Genomic DNA, 25382 nt, shown 5'->3' with positions numbered 1-25382 from the left:
AAATATTGATGGTGAACACTCACAAGAACACGGCATTGACACAGAAATTCTATTGGAGGGTTATTTATTATTATTAGGCAACGTTAGGTTACAGATTGAGAATTAGGGTCGCGCTTGTATGGCGAAGAATATACGTAAAGTCAGTCAAGAGCATAAGTCAGAATAGTAGGAATACTATGATGGGTCTAAGCTGACGCCACCTGTTGTATAGCAGCAATTATATAGGGCAACACCGGTACCAACTGGAGACAATGGGTAGAGGAAAGTTCGGGTACTCCGTCTGAGTCAACGAGGAATAAAGAGGCTCCAGGTACAGGAGTCGGTGCTTGTACTCCCTTGATCAGCAGACAAAAGCAATAGTTGTAATCCAATATGCTCTACAGCATTGACGACAGCTAGCCAGCCCCTTCCACGAGGCCGGCCCGAGTGGTAATCCTCACGAGGTTAAATCCCAAACGACAGTGGAAATCAACGGTGCTCTTCTCCGGTGGTCACGGTCCCAAAGCAATATAATCCAACCAGGAATGGTTCTGCAATCGCCGGTGCCGATTCTCCTGTGTACATGTCCAACGGTTCTCGCCTAGGACTCCTCGGGTGTGGGCACGTATTTAGGCCACACAGCCTGGATAAGTGCACTAGCTAAAGACACGACGAACAGATGGGTAATGCTACATACGGAAGAACTGTGGCCGCACGATATACAATAAATGATCGACTATTACTTCACATTAGATTAAGTCGAACTCAACATTACTGCATTAAACTCTGACACTTTAACATTCTATTCGCACGCGGTTCTCAATGCTCTATTTAGATGCAAGGTTGCTCACTTCACTGCACGTTGACTCGTGGTGAAGGTGGGTTAAGGTTTAGGTAAGGTACTGAATGAACGTTGAACTACTGCTGTTTACACCTGCGCCGTATTTATACTTAAGTGAATATCTAGTCCCAACCTCAGTTCTTGTCTCGTATTACTATGCAGACTCTGGGCATGTTCTGACATGCCCGGAGTTGCCTTTGAACTTGCCGTTGGGGGCTTGGTCGTTGGCGCCTGGGGCGCTGTCCAATAGGAGAGCGAATATTACTCTGGTCTGTACGCAGGTAAAGGGATATTCCGTGTATATATATAAATAATATACAAGGTATATCAAACGATACATATATATATTCAGTTTAATCTGGCCCTTCACAACAACCAGGGTTGTGTGCAGTGGAGATCCTTACTTGATAGTATTTGTGTGGTGCAGTGGATTCTTGTAGAGTGCTTATGTAGAGATAGTTTCTCAGGGATTATGTGGCCCACTGCATGTTGCAGTATTTCTTTGCTGTGTGTGTGTGGAGTGAGGTGCTGAGGGGATGGAAGCGGGATTTTATTGTGTGTATTTCCTGTGGCCTGACTTTCTGCATCTCCCTATCGGGGGAATGATAATGAAGCCCATCTTGTACCTAGTTGACCTTGTTTCTAGCAGTAAACATGTGGCCTTTGATATGGTAGTGGGTGTTTGTTTATATACAGCTATTAGACTGTCTGGTTAATGATTTGTCATTCTGTGTCAGCCCCTTTATAGGCGAGTCTTTGTAGGTGAAATGAGGTAATGCCACAATTACTCACAATGCCAATAATAAAAAAAATTTAGAAGTATATTGCTATGTATAGGCTGAGACATAATTGTACCATATTCTAGTATTAGAGTATGTATTATGTTACTGTACACACGCATGTGCACGCACAAACAATACACACAGGGTGCTTGAAAGGTGACCTGGGACTTTTCCTGTTCAACTCGAACAGGAACACACTAATGTACACAAGACATTTGCTCACGGAGCAATGTAAACAAACACACGACCGAAGGTATGATTGTGGAGGTCAAGGGGTAAATACCAGACCACTTCTAACACTCATGCTGGAAGGGAAACAGTCTAGTTGTCTAGAAATGTCCAACAAAAGAGTGGTACAGACAGGATTGGGAAGTTTAAAGGCACAGTATGTCGTTTTGTGGGATACGTTTTCAACTCAAGAGTTGTGGCAAAATTCTATGGTATGTGAAAAAAAATCTATATTTTTAATACATTACAATAAACTATGCTCAGAGAAAAACTGGGTCCATGGGACACTGAAAAGTTCACATTTGACTGTTGTTGTTGTTAGTCTGCTAGGCTTCTGTTGGGTTTTTCTTAGAATTCATGATAGAATTACATGTACTCTAATTTACATCATAGTAATATAGAATTACATTATAGAAGCTGGCTTTGCAAATAAACAATGTAGCTATTCAGGGCACTTGGATGTGCCTTCTTAGGCACCAGGACGCGTGAACACTTTGGGCAACCAACATGTACTTCCACGTTTCTCTGATTGGCCAGCGTTGGCCAGCGCTCTCCTTCGTGAATACCAGCCGCTCTACGCTCGTTTACCCCCTCATGAGTCACGTGAAACACTGCAGACCACTGATTGGTCAGAAGAGAAACGCGTCACTCGTTGGAGGCTCTCAATGCAGGAGGTCTTCCAGAGTTGGGTCACCCTCATCAGCCTCAGGGGTTTGCACGCTCCAGGGGCCCCGCCATCCCCCTGCCTTGCTGCTTGAAGCCTGTTATTTTCTTGAGCCCCCCCCCCCCCCCCCCCCCCACACATCTTTGGGGCAGTCTGTCTGTAGCTTCCCCTCTAGTCTGTCTTTATAGCTGTCCTTGGCTGCTCAGTTATTTTTTTTAGCTATTTTGGACAGCCTTGGCCCCCTCGATGTCACCTGCCATAAAAGCCCTCTTTTTCCTGTTCAGTAGGTTTCTTATGTCCTTGTTAATCCAGGGGTTGCTGTTGTGTGAGTACAATGCTTCCCTAGCAGAACCTAATATAATCCATATTACTGTGATAATCCATAATACATAGTGCACCTTTAAATTCAGAACTTTCAAATGGAATTCATTGCAGATGAGATTACTGGTTAGTGTTTCCCATTAATCAGGCCTATCTAGTTAAAATTATCCCGCCAGTTTCATAATGAACCGAAAATATTACCCTAGCTTAAAACTCAGAGAGAGAGGTGATGTTGTCCAACAGCTAGGCTAGCTGGTCCGCATCCGCTTCCATTCATTTGTGCTAAACTAGGCTAGCTTGCAACCAGATAGCTTTGAACACACAGAGAGGAAATTGGTATATATCTTCTTGACTCTGGAGAAGAGATTTCTTCACCAAATCTCTTACTTACAACAATTATACCATCAAGGCAATATTATATTAATACGTAATTTACATGAAATACATGATGTATTTACAATTATCACTTTGGCAAGACAATATAGCCTCCATTTTATTTTATTCCTCATCTGCACATTGTTTGAATGTCTTGTTGTTTACTTTGAGGGTAAGTTACTGACAACACAGAAGTTGGTCAAAAGGAAAATCTTGTGATAAAAATCTATTATTTTTCCACTTAGACCAGCTTCTATGCATGTGCCAGTGGATCTGCAACCATGGCAACAAACCACTCACTGCACGATTCCCAGCCAGTTATTATACAACACAACAGTTATTAATTTAAACATCTTTAAACTCACACTTCACCTCAAGATGCAGTTCATAATATTTGTACTAATAAAATCACACCACTTTGAATTGTTTTCTCTGAATGTTTATTTTGTAGTAAGTAATTTTTTCATTGCTCTCTAGTGTTATGCATTTCCCCATTCAAAACGACCACATTGATTTGTCTCATTATATAGCTAGACTGTCTGGATGCTGGCAATTATCATATTGTGTGATGGAGGAGTGTATGGAACATTGAATGCACAGTACAGGGTTACAATTGAACTGAATTTCTATTAAATGGGGATATTTTAAACAAAACATGACACAAGACCTAGTATGTATCGTCCGGTCTTACTATAAGATCAATATTACAATAAGACATTTCTTTATTGAAATTGAACAGAAATAGTATATCTTTGCACACCTGCTTTCACTGGACATGTGCATAGAGGAACAGTTGTTACATTAATAGTGTATAGTTCTACGCATTGTCTTCACTTACATTTTATTATAAATACAATGTTTTGGTCATCCAACCTTCATCAGGCATCTGAATAAACAATGGAAATTAGTTGAAATCAAATTGAAATTGGATAACATTTCCAAAGTTCCTGGAAATGTACAGTTAGGTTTTGCACTGATTAAGAAATGATTACCAACTAGCTAAGATGTGCCTCTGAGTGTACATCGTTATAGAATACTTACTCCCTCTGCCCTTGAAGGGTTTATCTCACAAAGTTCCTCAGAGTAATGGAACGGAACTTAAGATGGCAGCAGGGATTCCCCAGAGACATGTTAGTTAAATGACTAATGAAACTTAGCCTATAGTTAATATGTTCCTTCTACCCATTCAATCTCTGTGGTCATGAATAACCTGGAGGATAGAGTACATGCCCCTTTTATCCATCTACTGGATATCACTGGAAATTACTGTAAGGCAGTGGTTCTCAAACTCCGGGTAGGTGACAGAAACAAATTAAATACATATTTTTATGGCAACACATTCTGGCTAAATATGGCTTGTTTTATCAATGTGTATTGATAACATAGTACTGTAATAAAAATTCTAATAAATATGCATGATCAAGTTCAACAACGTGTGCTTTTATTTTGATATTCCTTAATTCCACGTTGAAAGTGTGGGGTCCCCCAAAAAAATCCTAAATAAAATGGGGTCACGGTATCAAAAGGTTTGAGAACCCCTGCGTGTAAGGTCAGAAATTTGCCATATTAACATGGTAACCATTTAGCTTTCATGCCATGCTCAGGTTGAGGACAGGGTGGAAAGGAATTCCAACCTGAGCATGACATAAGAGCAAAATGGCCACTGTGTGAATATGGTCAATTGTCATTGACACAGTTGAACCGTCCCTCACATTTAAAACACAATAACCCTGCGATGGTGTAGTGGCTGAGATGCCCTACTTCTGGAACCATGTTACCCGGCCCAGCAGGCCTATAGGATCAAGTCCTGCCAGAATCCTCTCTCCTGTGTCTTCTCATCCTACTGTATTAATAAAAAAAAATAAAAAAATAGCACATCTAAAATAAACTGCGGCTGATCTGCCTCCAATTAAAGAATAAGGCTTGGAACTAGCTAGACAATCTAGAGACCCTTCCCATTGGCTTGCTTTTAGGCAGTTAAGAAATAAATTCACATCATCAGTGCGAAAAGCTAAATGTGATTATTATTTTTTATTATAATTTTTTATTATTATCTTTTTCCCCCTCCTTTTTTCCGATTTTTCTCCCATCCCACTGTTAGTCGTTATGCCAATTCCCAACCCCTTTCCTGGTTGTTGCGCGTTGCGCACCCCCCCCCCCCCCCCCCCCTACTGTTGGTCCGGGAGGCCGGGGGACTGTCACATGTTTTCCTCCGACACATGTGCAGCCAGCCGGCAGCCAGCCTGGCAGCGCAGATTCTCACCGGGAGAGTGTAACGTGTGGAAGGTCACACTACCTTTCTCCAGATCCTACCCTCGCTGTGCAGGCGCCCCGACCGAACTGTAGGGGTCGCTGTCCACAACGCCCAGGACCCACCCACGGCTTCCCTCCCCCTAACTCAGCCAAACGAGTTAGTATAGCGATCAGCCCAAGCCAAGGCAATGCTGACTCTCCGGGAGTCGAGACCGCAGCCTCTTGCATTGGTGACAAGCACAATCTCCGCTACGCCACATGACCGCGTGATTATTATTTAAGTACTAATAAATAAAGTAATGTTATTTCTCTGCCCACGCACGTACATTCTGGTCAGTGCATATTATCTGATCACAAGGAAATGTGCATAGCTTTTAATAAACATTATGCTGCAGCTGGTGACCTTTTAAAGAAATGGGAGGATGGGATCTGGTAAATCTATGAGTAACTCAGAAATGGATGTTTTTGTTCATACTGTAAGTCATGCCCCTCAGTTTGCCCTCCAACTTCTAGAATATAATGTAATATATTAGAATAGACTTTATTGTCATTATACAATGTCAAACAAGGTGCTCAGCCAACTTCTCACTCCTAATGTAGTTACTGGAGCAACTTTCACTCCTAATGTATACTGGACTCGAGGAACTTTCACTCCTATAGTTACTGCAGCACCTCTCACTCCTAATGTAGTTACTGGAGCAACTTTCACTCCTAATATAGTTACTGGATCACTCTTCTCACCCCTAATGTAGTTACTGGAGCACCTCTCACTCCTAATATAGTTACTGGAACACTTCTCACTCCTAATGTAGTTACTGGAGCACTTCTCACTCCTAATGTAGTTACTGGAACACTTCACTCCTAATGTAGCTACTGCAGCACCTCTCACTCCTAATGTAGTTACTGGAGCAACTTTCACTCCTAATGTAGTTACTGGAACACTTCTCACTCCTAATGTAGTTACTGCAGCACCTCTCACTCCTAATGTAGTTACTGGAGCAACTTTCACTCCTAATGTAGTTACTGGAACACTTCTCACTCCTAATGTAGTTACTGGAACACTTCTCACTCCTAATGTAGTTACTGGAGCACCTCTCACTCCTAATGTAGTTACTGGAGCACCTCTCACTCCTAATATAGTTACTGGAACACTTCTCACTCCTAATGTAGTTACTGGAGCACCTCTCACTCCTAATGTAGTTGCTGGAACACCTCTCACTCCTAATGTAGTTACTGGAGCACTTCTCACTCCTAATGTAGTTACTGGAGCACCTCTCACTCCTAATATAGTTACTGGAACACTTCTCACTCCTAATGTAGTTACTGGAGCACCTCTCACTCCTAATGTAGTTACTGGAGCACCTCTCACCCCTAATATAGTTACTGGAACACCTCTCACTCCTAATGTAGTTACTGGAACACTTCTCACTCCTAATGTAGTTACTGGAACACTTCTCACTCCTAATGTAGTTACTGGAACACTTCTCACTCCTAATATAGTTACTGGAGAACTTCTCACTCCTAATGTAGTTACTGGAACACTTCTCACTCCTAATGTAGCTACTGGAGCACCTCTCACTCCTAATGTAGTTACTGGAGCACTTCTCACTCCTAATGTAGTTACTGGAACACTTCTCACTCCTAATGTAGTTACTGGAGCACTTCTCACTCCTAATGTAGTTACTGGAACACTTCTCACTCCTAATGTAGTTACTGGAGCACTTCTCACTCCTAATGTAGTTACTGGAGCACCTCTCACTCCTAATGTAGTTACTGGAACACTTCTCACTCCTAATGTAGTTACTGGAGCACTTCTCACTCCTAATGTAGTTACTGGAACACTTCTCACTCCTAATGTAGTTACTGGAACACTTCTCACTCCTAATGTAGTTACTGGAACACTTCTCACTCCTAATGTAGTTACTGGAGCACCTCTCACTCCTAATGTAGTTACTGGAGCACTTCTCACTCCTAATGTAGTTACTGGAGCACCTCTCACTCCTAATGTAGTTACTGGAGCACTTCTCACTCCTAATGTAGTTACTGGAGCACTTCTCACTCCTAATGTAGTTACTGGAACACTTCTCACTCCTAATGTAGTTACTGGAGAACTTCTCACTCCTAATGTAGTTACTGGAGAACCTCTCACTCCTAATGTAGTTACTGGAGCACCTCTCACTCCTAATGTAGTTACTGGAGCACTTCTCACTCCTAATGTAGTTACTGGAACACCTCTCACTCCTAATGTAGTTACTGGAACACCTCTCACTCCTAATGTAGTTACTGGAACACTTCTCACTCCTAATGTAGTTACTGGAGCACTTCTCACTCCTAATGTAGTTACTGGAACACTTCTCACTCCTAATGTAGTTACTGGAGAACCTCTCACTCCTAATGTAGTTACTGGAGCACTTCTCACTCCTAATGTAGTTACTGGAACACTTCTCACTCCTAATGTAGTTACTGGAACACTTCTTGCCATTGATTCCAACAAAGCAACTGGAGAAAACGGTCTGGACCCTTTCTTTCTCTGGCTCTTAATCTTTGTCTTCATGATTAATCAGACCACTTACTGATGCCACTGTACCAGTCCAGAATCTTGGGTTTTCCTAATCACACAGTTGTGAAAAACATCACCATCACACAATTGGTTTGTTTGTTTTGTATTGTATTGTAATTTGTGACCAAAACCTCTGCTCATATACACTGGACATGGACAATAAACACATGATCATTCAATAATCATTAAATATATAATAAATAAAATAGAAAAAGTAAATAAACGTATTTCAATATGAACACAGTTTGTATTGCATCCTGCATATAAATTAATGGAACGTCTCAGTCAATAAATACGTAAATCTATTCAAACGCATTTCAAAAAGGTCTTTCGCACATTTGACAAACAGGAAAGGCAGAGCGGAGGGTGCCTGTTAAGGAGGACGGAGGAGGATTGTGTTACAGGAGACAGGCACAAACAGTAGAGTTCTGAACAATGTGTGCATTCAACAACACACACAAGCTCTCCGGTCACAGATACATACACAGAGGTATGCAAAACATAACACAAAGCAGTGATGTGGCACCAATTTAGAATAATGGTACCGTACCATTTCACTTTATGCATAATCCAAACAAATAAAAACAAAGGGGGCAAAACATTGTATATCTATGGCTTTCTGAGATATAGTAGGTGAGTAGAAGTGAGATATGAAGTGTTCAGGTACAGTCGCTAAGGAGACGGTGGTGTGGGTGTGTGCGAGTGTGTGTGTGGCGTCTTCAGCTGTCGGTGCCGCCGCTCTCGCTCCTCTTCTTGTCCGACTGCAGGACAGAGACAAGACGGGACATACAGGGTTAACTTCAGCAAAGCAAACCTTGGCAGTGTGATAAAGGCTACTTTGTACAACTGATGTTCCGCGGGAATTCCCCCCAGGTAGGTTACAGAGGGGCTGGACAGACTACTGAGGCCTGGGTTACCATCAGCGTACATTAGGGAACATTTACATAACAATGTTCATATGATAACCCTGATATAGGTGGGGGATTTATGAAAAGAAATATGGTTGTGAAGAGAGGGATAGAAACTGGAGAAGTACAGTTTATTGCAGTCGGGATGTGAATTTAGTATGTGAACTCCCATGGGAAAATCTGTGTATTGAGGTCATCGGTTCATGCAAAACAATAGCTTATGCGTTGAGCGTGATGCGTTAAATCAGACCCGGAGGAAGTCTGAGGGCCCATACTGTATTTATCAAACTTCTAAGAAGAGGAGTACTGACCTAGGATCACACTGCTCAGGTTACACAACCATAAAAACACCACACCATGACTGGTCTCGGATCAGCACTCCTTTGCAACGCTCGATAAATACAGGCCCCCCGATAACATTGGAGGGAATCCCGAGAAGACTTTTGAGTCAGAGTGTAACCTACCTTCTTTTTACCAAAAAGTGGATCCTTCCATATGGTCTCCATGGTAGCGCAGCCCCATTGAACCTGTGAGTACACCACGTCCTTGCTCACCTGCCCAGAAGCAACAATGGATGTCAAACGTCAACCACAACACTGAATGACGCACTCAAAACAGTGCACATACTGACGAGCACCTCCGTGAGGTCTCCCTAATGGAAAAACACTTGAGTTGATCAGTCACCAGAGAGAGGGAGGCTATATCTGGCCTTTGATTAAACACAATAATACAAGCCGACATTCATTTGTCCACCGAGAGATTTTACATCTACAAAAACACATACTGTAATGAGTATCATCAAACGGCCCTCTGACTTCATAGAGGTCACCTGATGTCAGAACAAATGGGAGTAAACCTTTCCAGGCTCGCTGTGACCTCCTGCAAATGAATCACTTCAGCATCCGTCTCCTATATTCAGCCTGGGTGTTTTCATATCTGTATCCTCCGATCTGTCCCGTCTCTGCAGGTGTGTAGGTGTGTGTGTGTGTGTGTCCGGCCATCGAGTGTATAATGACATTCCGCGTAAATACATGGGATAGATATAATTAGAAAGTATTCCATTCCGTCTGAAATATTCTGTCACAAACCTTCTGCCCTAAGGGATATAGCTGGTGTGAGGGTAAAATAACTCACTTCACAGCCAGTGCTTCCTACAGGAAACCACAGCCCTTCCCTACCAGGCACAAGAGATGAAATCAACAAACACGCACAGTCGCACACACCAGGTTTCCTACACAGGATTTTAGTAGGTGTTAAAAGTGAATGTCACCCACTTTTAAGATTCACGGTTAATCCTGCACCTCAGGCCAGGTTAGTCCATATTTGTGAGCCTGCACCACTCTCTCCCAAGGATATAAATAAGAGAACCCTCACATTTGTGAATGAATGAATGAATGAAAACGTTATTTAACAGATTGCAGAATGGGTACAATACAGTACGTTCCGTAAATGAGCCTTACAGAGCGCAGTCCAGACCAGGACCGGGCAAAGGATCCGACTGAAATATGGCCAGGCAGTTCCCCACTAATAATACAGACAGGATTAATGATTAATTGCAGGCTGCTTTCATGAACTGCTACAACATTTTCCTCTTCAGCAGAGTGGCAGGAGTGCTGTGGATGGGCAGTGGCGTTATCCCAAATCTGCTTTTATGCAAATTACACAGGGCAACGGAGCTGAAGGGAGGCTGGGAAGATAGCTACAAGCACATTAGTAAAGGTGACGGACGTTATAATGCAAATTAAGCTTCAAAGATGACTAGACAAGACAAATATGCTTTTATCAGGCTTCACATACCAATTTCACTAGTCTGCAGCACTAGTGAGAAGTGGAAATGTGAAGCAGCACTATTAAACTAAACATCATTTTGAGGAAACATCCAGTGGTGGAGACCAGGTCACTTTTTGTTAGAAATCATTCGAACCTGGAGAAAAGCTAAATGTTTGAACTGTAACAATGTGTTCAAATTTTTTATTGAGTGCAGTTGGCCCTTTTATTAATTTCACGATCTGCTTTCCAGTTTCCCAGATTAATGTAATCACGCTGGAGTTAATGCGCCTTGTGTTGTGGCATTCGTGTTTATAGCTGAAGTAACAAGGGGTGCCTTGTATGATACCCAAATCTCTCTCTCTCTCTCCCTCTCTCTCTCCCTCCCTCTCCCTCTCTCTCCCCCTCTCTCTCTCTCTCTCCCTCTCTCATGAATGAACTGAAAGCCCAGTATAATTGACCCTCAGGAAGCAATAGTTGTAATTGGAGGATCAAGAAAAGAAGGCAGGGTTTTATTCATCGTTCCCTGACCTGACGGCCCAAAAACATGTCATAACTGATCACTGAGGGTAGAGGACAAACAAAGACTGAGGATAGCCTGGGTTTCGGGAAAACATAAAATAATATTGACTGTTCTGGGGCATAAAGGAATAACATATGGTTTTATGGGAATGGGTGGCATTCCCCTTTTAAGTGCAACCTGGTCAAGTTAATTTTCCATACAGTAGTTCCAGATTTTCCATAACCGCGTAGGACTCCTGACACACACACACGTCTACATATAATATACATTAAACATTACATGATGCAAATACACACACACCTTTAATATGGAGGCGGCCTGCTGGGGGTAAAACAAGGACGCACTCAGAGCCATGAGACCAACAGGAAACACCACTCTCCTCACCTTGGAACCTGAGAGAGAGAGAGAGAGAGAGAGAGAGAGAGAGAGAGACACGTTACTTAAACACAGAGTCTGCCAGTGGTAGCCAGATTGTTAACAGAGATACGTCTTATCCGTCTGTCACGACCTCATTACATTTGGTCATATATCTGTCCTGGAGCACCAACAACGCTCAGTGATCGGGAAAGCCCAGCAACGCCTATACTATCTAAGGAAGCTGAAGCAGGCTGGCCTGCCACGAAATCTCCTTGTCAACTTTGACCATTGTGCGGTTGAGAGTGTGCTGACCTACGGTGTGTCTGTGTGGTTCTCCAGCTGCACAAAGGCAGAGCAAGAGGCTCTACAGAGGGTGGTGAAGGCGGCAGGCAGGATCGTCGGGACTCCTCTACCAAACATCACCTCCGTCTTCACCTCCCGCTGCCTCCACCGCTCCAAATGTATCATCAAGGACCAGCACATCACCTCTTTCAGCTCCTTCCCTCAGGGAGGAGATACCGGTCCATACATGCCAAGAGTACAAGATTTAAGAACAGCTTTTTCCCCCAAGCAGTCAGACTGTTAAATGCTCATTGACTGTCCCCTCACGTGCACCATGCACTTACCTGGACCTGATAATCACTGATTACCACCCATCATGCACTTTATTATTTAAAATATTCTGTTATGTACAGTGTTATATGTGTTATGTGTTCATGTATGTATATATTGTATATTGTACTACGGTCTGTGGGAGCTCCCCTGAAATTTCGTTGTATACTGTGCAATGACAATTAAAAGTCTATTCTATTCTATATATCTCTGTGGGTATGTTATTTTGTGTGTACCTTTATTACTACACTTGTGAAGGCCGGTATGAGCCCTAGGTCGCTTTCACATATAGTTTTGGTGGACTCGGTGCGGTTCTGGGGGTGAAGTTGCAACATTGTTGCATTCTTCATTTGGTTCGCCTGCGTTCACATAGAAATCTGTGAGGCGGACCGAGACCTTCTGAACAATGTCACGCGGTCGAAAAGGGCGCTCGGCTATTGGACAGTGGAAATGTGTGTGTGGCGCGAGCCCGTGTGTGCTCGCGTGCATGTGTGTGTGTGGACTGTCTGCGAGCCCTCCAGATCAGCGGAGCGAGTTTTGACATGGCATTGATCCATTGTTCTATTGAAGCACATTACCACCATCCTCTCGCTAAACAACTTGTAGACAACTGTGTTTTTATGAGAGCCCACAAGTAGCTGTTTTATTAATAATATAATAAGCAGCGTTTTTTCTTCCTTCTTCCCAAGATGCACAGATATATAGATATATAGATAGATAGATAGAGAGATAGATGCAGTGTGCTTGTTTTGCAGTGAATGAATGCTGCGAGCGAGCAGTGGTAATAATAATCACTTCCTATATTTGGTTCGCGTTTGGTCCGCTGAAGCCGAACCGAGACCTACGTTTTCAGCCGGACCAGAGTTTGCCTGTTTGGTCCGCGAACCGAGTTCGACACGCATTCACACAAACCCGAAAAACCGGACTCTCGAATTCTGGTCCGAAAGTCCGGACCAAACAGCCCCTGTGTGAAAGCGACCCTAGATACAAGGAGTGAGGATATTGTGAGGATATTTGGGACCACTTCAGGGTTAGGTTGAGGTTAGAATAAGGGTCACGGTTAGGCATGTGGTGAGGGGCTAGAGAATGAATATAGTCAATTAGTCCTCACAAGTATATCAGTGTGTGTGTGTGACAGTACAGGCATGAATTACCTTTGGCCAGGTAGAGTCCTAGGAAGCCGGAGAACCCCACCAACCCAGCAGTGGGGTAGAAGTGAGCGGGGGGGTCACTAAGGTATTGATACACATCTGAAAGAGAAGGTTGAGCACAAGTGGATGAAGGTCTTAGTAACATTTTAGCAGGTGACTGTATTTTCACAGTGAAATACCATGTACAACTATAATGGAATAACTAATAAGTACTACAATTAAGAGTAGATGCAACGTTTTTCCCATAACATTACATTTTTCAGAGCCCAAAGCAGCCCCCAGAGCAAACATAGGCACTAGCAACTGTGGTGGCTCAGGGGCCCCTAAAGGCATCTAGAGGGTCCCCAGCTAAATGAGGAATGGTTGACTTACTTTACTTTTACTACCATCTCATTCAATAGAATGAGAGAATGTATGAGAGTGACTGGTCTTGCATAACCAGACCTCTCTAGTCTCCACACTATGTTAGTGCTGTGTCGGCACAAGAGGGACATGTAGCAGGACTCATTGCACACTAGGGAAAAAACACACATTGGTTTTTATTTTTTTGTGTGTTTTTTGTATATTTAATTATGTATATGTTTTGGGCCCCTTTGGCTGTGGGTCTGATGGTCGCGGGCTCGGAATGGGGGGGGGGGGGGGGGGCCTGGTTCGGGGCCTCTGCGGGTCGTGGTGTTAAAGAGGCATGATGCTTTGACTCGCTGGGGTGCCAGACTCGGGGTCCTCGAGGGTTGGGGATCGTGGCTGCTGTGTGTGGTGATGGAGGGGGCTCAAGATGATCACTATACAATCTGTCTCAATTATTGTCTTTGCATTATTGTAATAAGTTACTGTCCTGTGATGTCTTTTTATGTATTATTATTATTATTATTATTATTATTATTGTATTGTGTTGTGTCTTGTTTCATGTGGAAAAAATAAAATAAAAGATTTGATCAAAAAATAAATTAAAAAAACTAAAAAAACATCAGAGTTGTTTGTATTTCTCAAACCAATCACAATCATCTATGGCGGTGCTAAGTACAACAATGTTTTAGAGTAATGTTTCATGGTCAACTCTTTCCCATCATGAAAAGAAAAGCTTGCTGGCTCAAAGACTTGTTGTTGTTGATCCCAGTGACAGCGAAGTAAACAGCGAGCGGAAGGGGAAGTTACTGAGGGAAGTAGTTGGTGCCAATGGGAGGTTTATACACGCTGTCCACATCCTGTAAGTTAGTCTAGAGAATGACCAACATTACTTTTAATCAGTTTTAAAACTCCCAACTCTTAATACATCACCTGCAGCATAGACAGTTATGCAATTCTGTGCTACACATTATCATAACCATCTTCATAGACAGGGGTGTCAGGAACTTATGAAATGTGGCTTCTTTAGGGGTCCTTGATAGTGTTTGGAAACCTCTTCCGTCAACGATTCTGAATACCAGCTGGTCAAGATAATTGGTAGGGCTGGGTGATATGGAAACACAGTGCCCTACATGTGAAGCATGGGGTCGACAGGGTAGTGTAGTGGTCTAAACACTGGTGATGCTGGGTAGTGTAGTGGTCTAAGCACTGGTGATGCTGGGTAGTGTAGTGGTCTAAACACTGGTGATGCTGGGTAGTGTAGTGGTCTAAACACTGGTGATGCTGGGTAGTGTAGTGGTCTAAACACTGGTGATGCTGGGTAGTGTAGAGGTCTAAACACTGGTGGTGCTGGGTAGTGTAGAGGTCTAAACACTGGTGCGGCTGGGTAGTGTAGAGGTCTAAGCACTGGTGATGCTGGGTAGTGTAGAGGTCTAAGCACTAAGGCAGCTGGGTAGTGTAGAGGTCTAAGCACTGGTATAGCTGGGTAGTGTAGAGGTCTAAGCACTGGTATAGCTGGGTAGTGTAGAGGTCTAATCACTGGTGATGCTGGGTAGTGTAGAGGTCTAAGCACTGGTGCAGCTGGGTAGTGTAGAGGTCTAAGCACTGGTGCAGCTGGGTAGTGTAGAGGTCTAAGCACTGGTGATGCTGGGTAGTGTAGAGGTCTAAGCACTGGTGCGGCTGGGTAGTGTAGAGGTCTAAGCACTGGTGATGCTGGATAGTGTAGAGGTCTAATCACTGGTGATGCTGGGTAGTGTAGAGGTCTAAGCAATGGTGCGGCTGGGTAGTGTAGAGGTCTAAGCATTAAGGCAGCTGGGTAGTGTAGAGGTCTAAGCATTAAGGCAGCTGGGTAGTGTAGAGGTCTAAGCACTGGTGATGCTGGGTAGTGTAGAGGTCTAAGCATTAAGGCAGCTGGGTAGTGTAGAGGTCTAAGCACTGGTGATGCTGGGTAGTGTAGAGGTCTAAGCACTAAGGCAGCTGAGTAGTGTAGAGGTCTAATCACTGGTGATGCTGGGTAGTGTAGAGGTCTAAGCAATGGTGCGGCTGGGTAGTGTAGAGGTCTAAGCATTAAGGCAGCTGGGTAGTGTAGAGGTCTAAGCATTAAGGCAGCTGGGTAGTGTAGAGGTCTAAGCACTGGTGATGCTGGGTAGTGTAGAGGTCTAAGCATTAAGGCAGCTGGGTAGTGTAGAGGTCTAAGCACTAAGGCAGCTGAGTAGTGTAGAGGTCTAAGAAATTGTGCAGCTGCTTTAGTGCTTAGACCTCTACACTACCCAGCATCACCAGTGCTTAGACCTCTCTATACTACCCAGCATCACCAGTTAATGATGATTTGTCACAGTTTAGTTTTAGAAAGTTGTTTTGCATCCGTATTTTAATGTCAGTGAGGCAGGTGGTGGGGGTGGAATGAGTGGGGGCAGAGATGGTCTTGGTGGAGAGGTAAAGCAGAGATGGTCTTGGTGGAGAGGTAAAGCTAAGTGTCGGCCATGTTGGTGGAGGATCAGACCAAGTGGAAGGATGTGTAAAGGATGAAGAGGAGGGGACCAAGTACTGTGCCCTGGGGGACAGAGGGGGATTTGCAATTGTTGACGGAAATTTATTTGTGTTTGTGTGAAAGATATGATTTGAACCAATGAGTGATGAGGATGGAGTGGTTGATAATAATAATAATAATAATAATAATAGATAAAATCTCTATAGCGCCTTTCATAGAACCCAAGGTCGCTTTACAATCAAGACAAAAGAAAAAATAATAAATAGGGCTAGGGAAGTAGGGAAAAAGGGGGATGAGGGCAGGTAAGAGATAATGGACCTAATCTAATCTAAACTAACTGATGGGGAAAAGCCTTGGTGAAGAAGTGTGTTTTAAGAGCAGTTTTGAAGGTGTCCAGGGTTGGAGCGTTGCGGTTTTCGGGGGGGGGGGAGAGTTCCAGAGGGTAGGGGACGCCACGCTGAAGGCTCTGTCCCCGAAAGTCTGTAACCTGGTGCGAGGGATGGAGAGGAGACCTAGATCAGAGGATCGTAGATTCCGGGATGGAGTGTGCTGGTGGAGGAGATCAGACAGGTATCGGGGGGCGAGGGCATGGAGGGACTTGTAGGTGAGGAGCAGGAGTTTGAAAGTGATGCAGAACTTGACTGGGAGCCAGTGGAGGTGGATGAGGGTGGGGGTGATGTGCTGCCAGGGCTTGGTGTGAGTGAGAACCCTGGCAGCTGAGTTCTGAACATACTGGAGCCTGTCCAGGGCTTTGCTGGGCACCCGGAACAGGACTCCGTTACAGTAGGGACACAACCATGAGCTCGGTCTTTTTGCTGTTCAGTTTGAGTAGTTTGGTTGACATCCAGGTTTTTATGGCGTGGAGGCAGTTGACTAAGGACTGTGGGGGGAGCTGGGAGGATGGTGAGGTGCTGAGATAGAGCTGAGTATCATCAGCATAGCAGTGAAAGTTGAGTCCGTAGTGACGTATAATCTGACAGAGGGGGAGCATGTAAATGGTGAATAGTAGGGGACCCAGCACGGAGCCTTGGGGGACACCGTGGTTGACTGGGGCCGGGGGGGAGGATGGGCCGCTGACGCTGACAAACTGAAATCTATTTGTGAGATATGAATGAAACCAAGACCGAGCTGGTGTCGAAGGCTGCGCTGAGGTCAAGTAGGATGAGGATGGAGATGGAACCAGAGTCGGCGGAGAGGAGAATGTCATTGAGACAAGCAGTTTCTGAGTGTCTGGAGCGGAAGCCGGATTGAAAAGGTGTGTAGAGGTTATTGCAGTCTAGGTGAGTTTTTAGCTGGGATTCTTTAAAGGAAAAATTTTGCTAATTTCTTTGAAATGTTATAATAATAATAATAATTCATTACATTTATATAGCGCTTTTCTAGACACTCAAAGCGCTCCCCACAATGTAGGGTGGAAATAGCCTCCTTCACCACCACTGGTAGCACCCAACCGTGGGCTACACAGGCTCAATGGCTGCCATACACTGGCACCAGGCACACATCACAATGGCTGAACAGGTCAGGAGACAGGGATTGATACCAGCCAATTAAGGGGAAGGGATGATTATGTCAGAGGCCTGATTGGGAATTTGGCCAGGAACGTCAGGGAAAACCCTACTCTTTGCGATAGGCGTCCTGGGTTATTTAACAACCGAGATTCTGTCAGGACCTCGGTTTAGCGTCTCATCCGAAGGACGGCACTCGCAGCTATACGGTGTCCCTATCACCATAACAGGGGCATTGTTACTGACTAGTCCATAGGACAGAGTGCCCCCTGCTGGATAACAACACCACTTTCCGACAATGGCCTTGACCGGGGCTCGAACCGGTGATCTTCCGATCATGAGTCCAGAGCTCTACTCATGTAGCCATAAAGTACTATTTTACTATACTATTTTATTGCTTTATTTTTGTACTAATTCATGTTAAAGCTGCTGCTCGGCCGAGGAGCCAAAAACAAAGAATCTCACTCCTCTCTGCTGTAACAGGAATAGAAGATACAAAAAAGATCTGCTGAATGACAAAGTTTAAAATGTCAATACATTTTTAAGACCCGAAACATGACAAAGTTGTTCCTCAATTAAATAAGCCTCCTCTACTTTTACAGGTATAAGCAACTTTACGTCTCACTCCATTCATTTTGTATAGTCCTATGTCTGCATATTTTTCCAGAGCTGATGACAAAGCTAGCCAGGGAGATCAATGGCAGCGATTTCTATTTGTCTCAGTGCTAACAGCAAATGAGGGTGTGCTAAAAGCTATGCATTGTGGGGTAGATCAGGAGGACCGATGACACCATAACACGGAGGCAGCCATACTTAACACTTTGAGTGCCAGCAGGGGCGCACTATTTATCGCTTGAATGCTAGCCATTTGAGACAGATTTTCCGATATTTCATGATTTTCGCTGAGCTATTTCTATATTATGGCTATGTGTCTAATACGCCCGTTGCTTATCAATGACTTGCTTGCAGTCAACATGTACGAAACGGATTGTTTTTTTCATCTGTACATTTCCGTTTTATACCGTTTTTAAAAACTGAAGTTTTAGAAAAATTTCAGAAAAAAAAAAGATTCCGTGATAATAGCTCACAAAACACGATCATTTTTCGGCCTATTTATGAATTGTTTTCAAATAAACGCTAGATTATCGATAGTATATGTGTACTTATGCACGCTAGAGAAGTTAGCTGAAAAATCGATTATCTATGACCTGGTCAGCGCTAACGTCATACACGCACACACACAGACACGTTGATATATGTGAAAAATACATCTGATTACCCCAAGACTGGTAACATAGATTCCTTACCTCACATCAGATGTTTTGCAAAAAGATTATTCCAATTCCTGATCGCCATTCCAAATATCGATCGCGTTTTTTGATCCAACGTTAGGTACTCAAAACACATATTCCACACTGTTCTGAGGGTCCACAATGAATCCGATCGGCTCGGGTTACATGCCTGAGAAGTAAAATGTGGAATCTGGATTTTTTTTCCCTCATACATTTTCATCGAGTCCAATCCAATGGGTGCATTACCATCCGGGAGACGATAGGGGGCTGTATTTTCCCTGTTCGTGCTCATAGACAGTCCCAATGGTAACGTGAGGCTAGATTGATGAGAAATGAATGGATATCGCTAATAAAAGCAATAACGATTAAATAACGAGATTTCGCGTCCCTGGCACTCAAGGCATGGCATGAAATAACAAGATTTCTCGTGGCTGGCACTCAATGTGTTAATACAGTCCCCTGTTGTTTGTCATCATTGTTACTGAATGTGTTTGTGTGAATGTTTTCTCACCTGTGACTGTTGTAATGGAGGTGGTTACAGTGGGCTCTACTGTCCTGTACACCACCTGAGATTAACAGGTTAACAGATCACACAGTGACACACAGACTGAAGACGAGCACATTACACTATTATCAGATTAGGAACACACATTCCAGAGGAGGGTGGGGGTTTTGTGGCTGAGAATTCAAAGGGGAAATCCACCCTAACACTGAATTTACATTGCGCTTTTCAACTGTCTCTCTACGCTGGAAATCAGAGCATCAACACTTAATTTGTGAAGTCATCAAGTAAGTCCACTGACAATGAATTAGTGGCCGACTTTGTGGGCTCATAGAATTTTAGTTTGAGCCGTTACATCCAAATGAGTTTTCTTTACATGTAGGGATTACAGCTCCGAATCAGAAAATGTACCTATATCCCAGTAACATCACCATGGGTATTGTTATAGTGTCCTAGGAATTGTTCAACAATTCACTCTCTATGGAGCAGCTCCAGGATTCGTATCTTGATGACATTATGACTCTCTCTAGTGTTCAGCTTAAGTAGAGACTTGTTCATATTCACAAATCAAAACTGAGGTGTACAGTATTATGGAAATCAACATACTGTATGTGAATTCCGTTTTAGGGAGGATAGGCCAGCAGGGTATTAAGGGTACGGAAACACACCATTAATTTTGCATGACAGGCCAAGGAGCAGGTTTAACTACCACAGCTGGAAGGGATGCACCCATACTGGAATAGGATACCAGGCTAAAAAAATCTGTATCAGATAATTTCCCCAATGCTAAAATCTGATCAAATCTAAGAACCACGTGTAACGTGTCAGAAATCAAACACTTCATTTTCTGCCTTTTTGACACATAGAAAGATTATGGATGTCTTTGGAGACCTAGTTTTCATCCAGTTTCGACCAGGACAAATGGTCTACTGTTCAGTAAATCTTACAGATCAGATGGTCTAAGTCTCTACTGTTCAGTAAATCTAACAGATGAGATGGTTCAACTATCTACTGTTCAGTAAATCTAACAGATGAGATGGTTCAACTATCTACTGTTCAGTAAATCTAACAGATGAGATGGTTCAACTATCTACTGTTCAGTAAATCTAACAGATGAGATGGTTCAACTATCTACTGTTCAGTAAATCTAACAGATCAGATGGTCTAAGTCTCTACTGTTCAGTAAATCTAACAGATCAGATGGTCTAAGTCTCTACTGTTCAGTAAATCTAACAGATCAGATGGTCTATGTCTTTACTGTTCAGTAAAACTAACAGATCAGATGGTCTAAGTATCTACTGTTCAGTAAAAAAAACGGATAAGACTGGTACTCAATACTTATGGGAGCATACCCAACAGCTGGTCTGGACAGGTTTGTGTGCAGGTGAGGATACAGCATGCAAGGGTCACTGACACTAATAGGTTTATATCTCACAGGACTGAAAAGGTCTGTCACTTACCTCTGCTTTATTAAAGGCGGATTGACCGGTTTGCTGCAGGAATGTCAAGAAAACACAATTATCATGCCATCCACCCAACCTCCAATGTACAGTTTCTTCCAACCTCGAATGATCTTTCTCTCAAACAGTACTGTATATTTGTATATCTTGTATGTCATAAATGTCTGGATGAAACAGTACTGTATATCTGTATGTCATGCATGTCGTGATGAATTGAAAATGGGGGACCCTGATGTAAACAAGATGAAAGTCTCTCTGGTCTGCATCCCCTTAACAATTGTTTGTATTGAGCCTTACTGTATTGTACCCATTCTGCAATCTGTTAATAAAGTTTTCAATCATTCTAGATTAAGTTCCAAGGCAACAATAGGCAAATATAAAACTAAACACCTTTAAACTATAAACACTCAAATAAAACTAGCAAACCCACTCTGGAAACTAACTGAATTGAAAACTAAAATAAATGAATTAATTTGTATTTTCGTAAAAAATTATAATAAAAAAAAAAAGAAAAAATACAAAACAATAATAAACTTGCCCTTTTTTCCCATAGTGATGTGATTATTGGTTTGAAGATAACTTTTTTACTCTGGTCATTACATAATATCAGCCCTTGTATTAAAGGCTGAAACAGTACTTTTCAAAGAAGAGTATCATTGTGCAGATCCAACCTGCCCGAGGCCAGGTGCAAGATGAAGATACATGCGATGCCTGAGGCCAAGGTTTTACAGTATCCGCACACTGGATTTACAGCTCTTTTCTTTGGTTGAAAACACTGCATAGGATAGTACCGGGAGCTGTAATCCAGTGTAAAGATAAATCTTTTGCATAGACATCATGTCAATTATGTCAAGCTTCATGTGACTTTGAGGTTGTAAAACTTTTGTATTATTATTATTATTATTATTATTATTATTATTATTATTATTATTATTATTATTATCAATATAATAATTATTATTATTATCATCATCGTCATCATTATTATAGGTAAAGTTAGTAAACGACAGGTCCAGTTTTTGTTTTATTATGATAGGCTAAGAAGGTTCTGCTGGGTAAAGATATGCAAATATATAAAGGGGAACATCTTACTGTTTCTTTCGCTATTTGGAAAATTTTACACAATTCCTGTGAGTCTATGGAACACATCTGTAAGGTTTTTCTCAAAAAAATTAATTGTTTTATATTTCTAATCGAGTACTCAAAAGCAGCGTTTTTCCACTTCAAGATTTCAAGCTGTTTTGGCCTGGCTCCGCCCATACTCGCTTTGAGTGACAGTCACCCACAGTCTATGACTGGCAGACAGAGAGAGAGATAAAAAGATTGAGGGGGATACTAATTAAATTGTTTCAAATGACAATATATACCCCTGTGAATATTATTGCATGGATCGGAATATGGGCGTGCGCAGCGATATTTTGACAGTGATATGCGAGTGCTCCCGACTGCGGGGGAGAAGCTCCATTGCGCACACACATTTACACACACTCCTGCGTGCTCTCCCCCTCTCTATCTCGCTCTCTCGTTCTCTGCTGTCTGTCGGCACCCACGTTTGAGGAAGTAATTCCACTCGCTGTTGTTGAGCGAATTGTTGATTGTGGGCGGTGACTACAACCAGTGCCTTACTCACGTCAGCAAAACAGTCAAATCAGAATGGCTTAGTTGAGTGAGGGAGGATCTCGTGAACTCGAGACTAGACCGATGAGTCAAAATGAGAATTAGAGAAACAGACCCCATTGATATAATCCCCCATTGCTAGGAAACAATGCTAAACACTGGAAAAGGCCATTTATAAGACATGGGACATTTAATTAATTATTAAGTTTAGGAGCTCAACTACATTCTGTATTTAATAGCAGGTGCCGGCTGTGTCAGATGTGATGGTGAGCATACCTGACATTGGTCTGTGTAAGGCTCCGCCCACTTCCTCAGTGACGCAACGCTTTGTTCCACTGGGCCCGCCTCCGGCTCCGCCTCCGGCTCCATGTAGCTGAGCTGTGGCTCTGGATCAGCGTACAGAGAGGGGAGCTGTAACAGATGCAGACCAATGTCCACTCAGTAAATGACATGGTCGAGTCATGTCGTGTAAACAGTAGGGCTGTGGATTGTCCCCAAGGATACTGTTAGAATACATGAATTAAAATGAAAATTAAATTAGAATATTAACGATACAATTTATTTACATTTTGCCACATCGAAGAAGGTAAAAAATGCTTAGAATTAACAAGTTAATTGTCTGTTGTATTTGCCATTATGGGTAGTACCAATAGGAAACTATCATGAGGCACTGGGGTGTGCTTTGTAACACCCATTTGACTTGCAGTGCAGGCACATTTTTCCAAAATCCTGAAAAAAGGGGACAAGAACCAGTGATGCATTTTCAGTTCACCTCATGTTGATAATGTTTTTATTTATTTATTTACATTCGACTGAGAGTTCAGCATTATTCATATCATTGACTCATCATTATGGTCCCATGGGTACCAAATTTCTCCACGGTTGTAAAGGAAAATGTTACTTTTTAATACATTGTTTTTGCCAGTAGGTCTGGAAATCTCAGATGATGAACCAGATGCACACAAGGCTATAGACACAGTGATTATATTATTACAGTCTAACCAAAATGGCCATGTAAGGCCCGCGCTGAACCCACCTCATCAATGCTCCAAGCTGTCACAGTAGTGTTTCGCTTCACCTCCCCAGCAGCCAGCACGGTGCCAGTCAACAAGCCCATGAGACCAGGAACTGCAAACGGCAGCGACACCTGGCGGCAAATGGGTGGAATAGATAACTAGTTACATGAGAGATGATGATGCTGATGCTGCGGCTGCTGCCCCAGAGTCGAGAAGGACATTTGCTAAATGATGCTTCACTATTTTCCAACTATACATCAAGGTATTGGACACCATACAAAGCGAACGTTAATAAATTGAGGTTTAACTTATGTCTCTTATATGTCTCAACTCTCAGCTGAGGTCAATGCACGTTCAAGTAGCATTTAGCTAACGTTAGCTAGCTAATCTAACGTTAGCATTGTCGACAAAAAGAATTGTTTCCCATTTTCATCAAGCTCTCCCTTTATTGTTAAACCCCAATTGCTTGTATTGCATACCATACCTTACAGTATCATACTGGAGTTACTATGGAAAGAACTTGAAAGGAATTTACCAGTTTCACATTTGACATCTTCTGTCCCCTGCGTGATAGTCCGCCTTTCTACGGCAAGTTGGAAGGAACAGAAACACTTCCGGGATTCTGAAATCACGCGAGAGAGAGAGCGGGGAATTTCATTCAATATTCATATAATTAATTTAATTGATAACATACTGCTGTAATTAAATTTTCTAATAAATATGCATGATCAAGTTCAACAATGAGCACCTATATACTCTCTTTTTTGTATCACAAACAGTACTGTACATTTGTAAATCTGGTATGTCATAAATGTAGCAGTACTGTCTATCAGTATGTTATGTATGTCATATGTTATGATGAATTGAAAATGGGGGACCCTGATGTAAACAAGACGAAAGTCTTTCTCTGGTCTGCATCCCCTTAACAATTGTGTGTATTTAGCTGTACTGTATTGTACCCATTCTGCAATCTGTTAATACAATTTTCAATCAATCAATAAATATACTTGACTCAGTCAAGTACGCATGAGCGCATGCGACACACACACAGAGAGTACAAAAGTTGAAAGTTTAACAATATGAACATTTATTTCTGGAAAGAAATTACAAATCGTTCCAAATAGTGCCTACTCAGATTATAGTCATCTTAATCTGATTTATTTTCTTCCTTTTTCAGATAGTCATTGTAATAATTGTTTCCTACTGAGAGATTGCCGACTGATGACGAAGGAGTAACAGAAATGCTGAGCTATAACAGAATGTGCCTCAAATGAAAACAGTATGACTGGATACACATTTTCCAAGAGCAAAGGAAAGGAGAGGTCTGAAGAGTTGGGAGTTTGGCATAATTCAGTGTCCATCCATAGTACAGATTGTAATCCAGACATAAAGAGATACAATGACACATTAAGAGACAAATGACAATGACGAAGACACATGAGCAGGAGACCATATTTCAACCCTACCTGCCTTTGCAAACGTATTTTTTAGCAGTGCGTTTACATGGTACTACAGTGCCCCATGATTAGCACACGTCTTCTTACAGATGAGGGCATTTCCCTGCCAGTCTAGTATACAAACTGTACCAAAACCTTTATTTAACAGTGTCTCTTAAACCACTATTGACTTCCACACAGGAACCAGACATGTCAATGTGCTACAGCATTAAGACATTGCACTACCAGTGTTAGGACTCTGAGGGGTGTTTCAGAAAGCAGGACGTGTGTGTGATCATCATTGGTATAAGTAGCTATGAGACATTATTACCCGATATCCAATAATCATGCAATTGCTTTTAATGATAATGATAATCCAGATTGTCAAGATTTATAC

At 42.5% G+C, this 25382-nt stretch overlaps 1 protein-coding gene across 1 annotated transcript; it reads right to left on the bottom strand.

The window, feature by feature from the left end:
* Positions 1 to 8104: 8104 nt before the first annotated feature.
* On the bottom strand, positions 8105 to 24143 carry apoob (apolipoprotein O, b). Its single transcript, XM_084326363.1, has 9 exons — positions 24085 to 24143; positions 23570 to 23680; positions 22810 to 22944; positions 20917 to 20949; positions 19466 to 19520; positions 13325 to 13420; positions 11502 to 11593; positions 9376 to 9465; positions 8105 to 8764 (listed from the first exon to the last, which is right to left on the bottom strand). Exons 1-9 carry the CDS (start codon positions 24100 to 24102, stop codon positions 8723 to 8725), a joined length of 672 nt encoding a protein of 223 aa, XP_084182489.1. The 5' UTR covers positions 24103 to 24143; the 3' UTR covers positions 8105 to 8722.
* Positions 24144 to 25382: the final 1239 nt, after the last annotated feature.

This window comes from Notolepis coatsorum (genome assembly GCF_963971535.1).
Source record: "Notolepis coatsorum genome assembly, chromosome: 12".
Taxonomy (NCBI): Eukaryota; Metazoa; Chordata; class Actinopteri; order Aulopiformes; family Paralepididae; genus Notolepis; species Notolepis coatsorum.
This window is presented reverse-complemented; position numbering and strand designations above follow the sequence as displayed.

Excerpts from the sequence above, each read along its gene's own strand:
- apoob (XM_084326363.1), bottom strand. Across the intron at positions 22,945-23,569 it reads CAGCTTGGAGCATTGATGAG|CTCCCCTCTCTGTACGCTGA; the intron begins GTGGGTTCAGCG and ends CATCTGTTACAG. Across the intron at positions 13,421-19,465 it reads CTCCATTACAACAGTCACAG|ATGTGTATCAATACCTTAGT; the intron begins GTGAGAAAACAT and ends CTTCTCTTTCAG.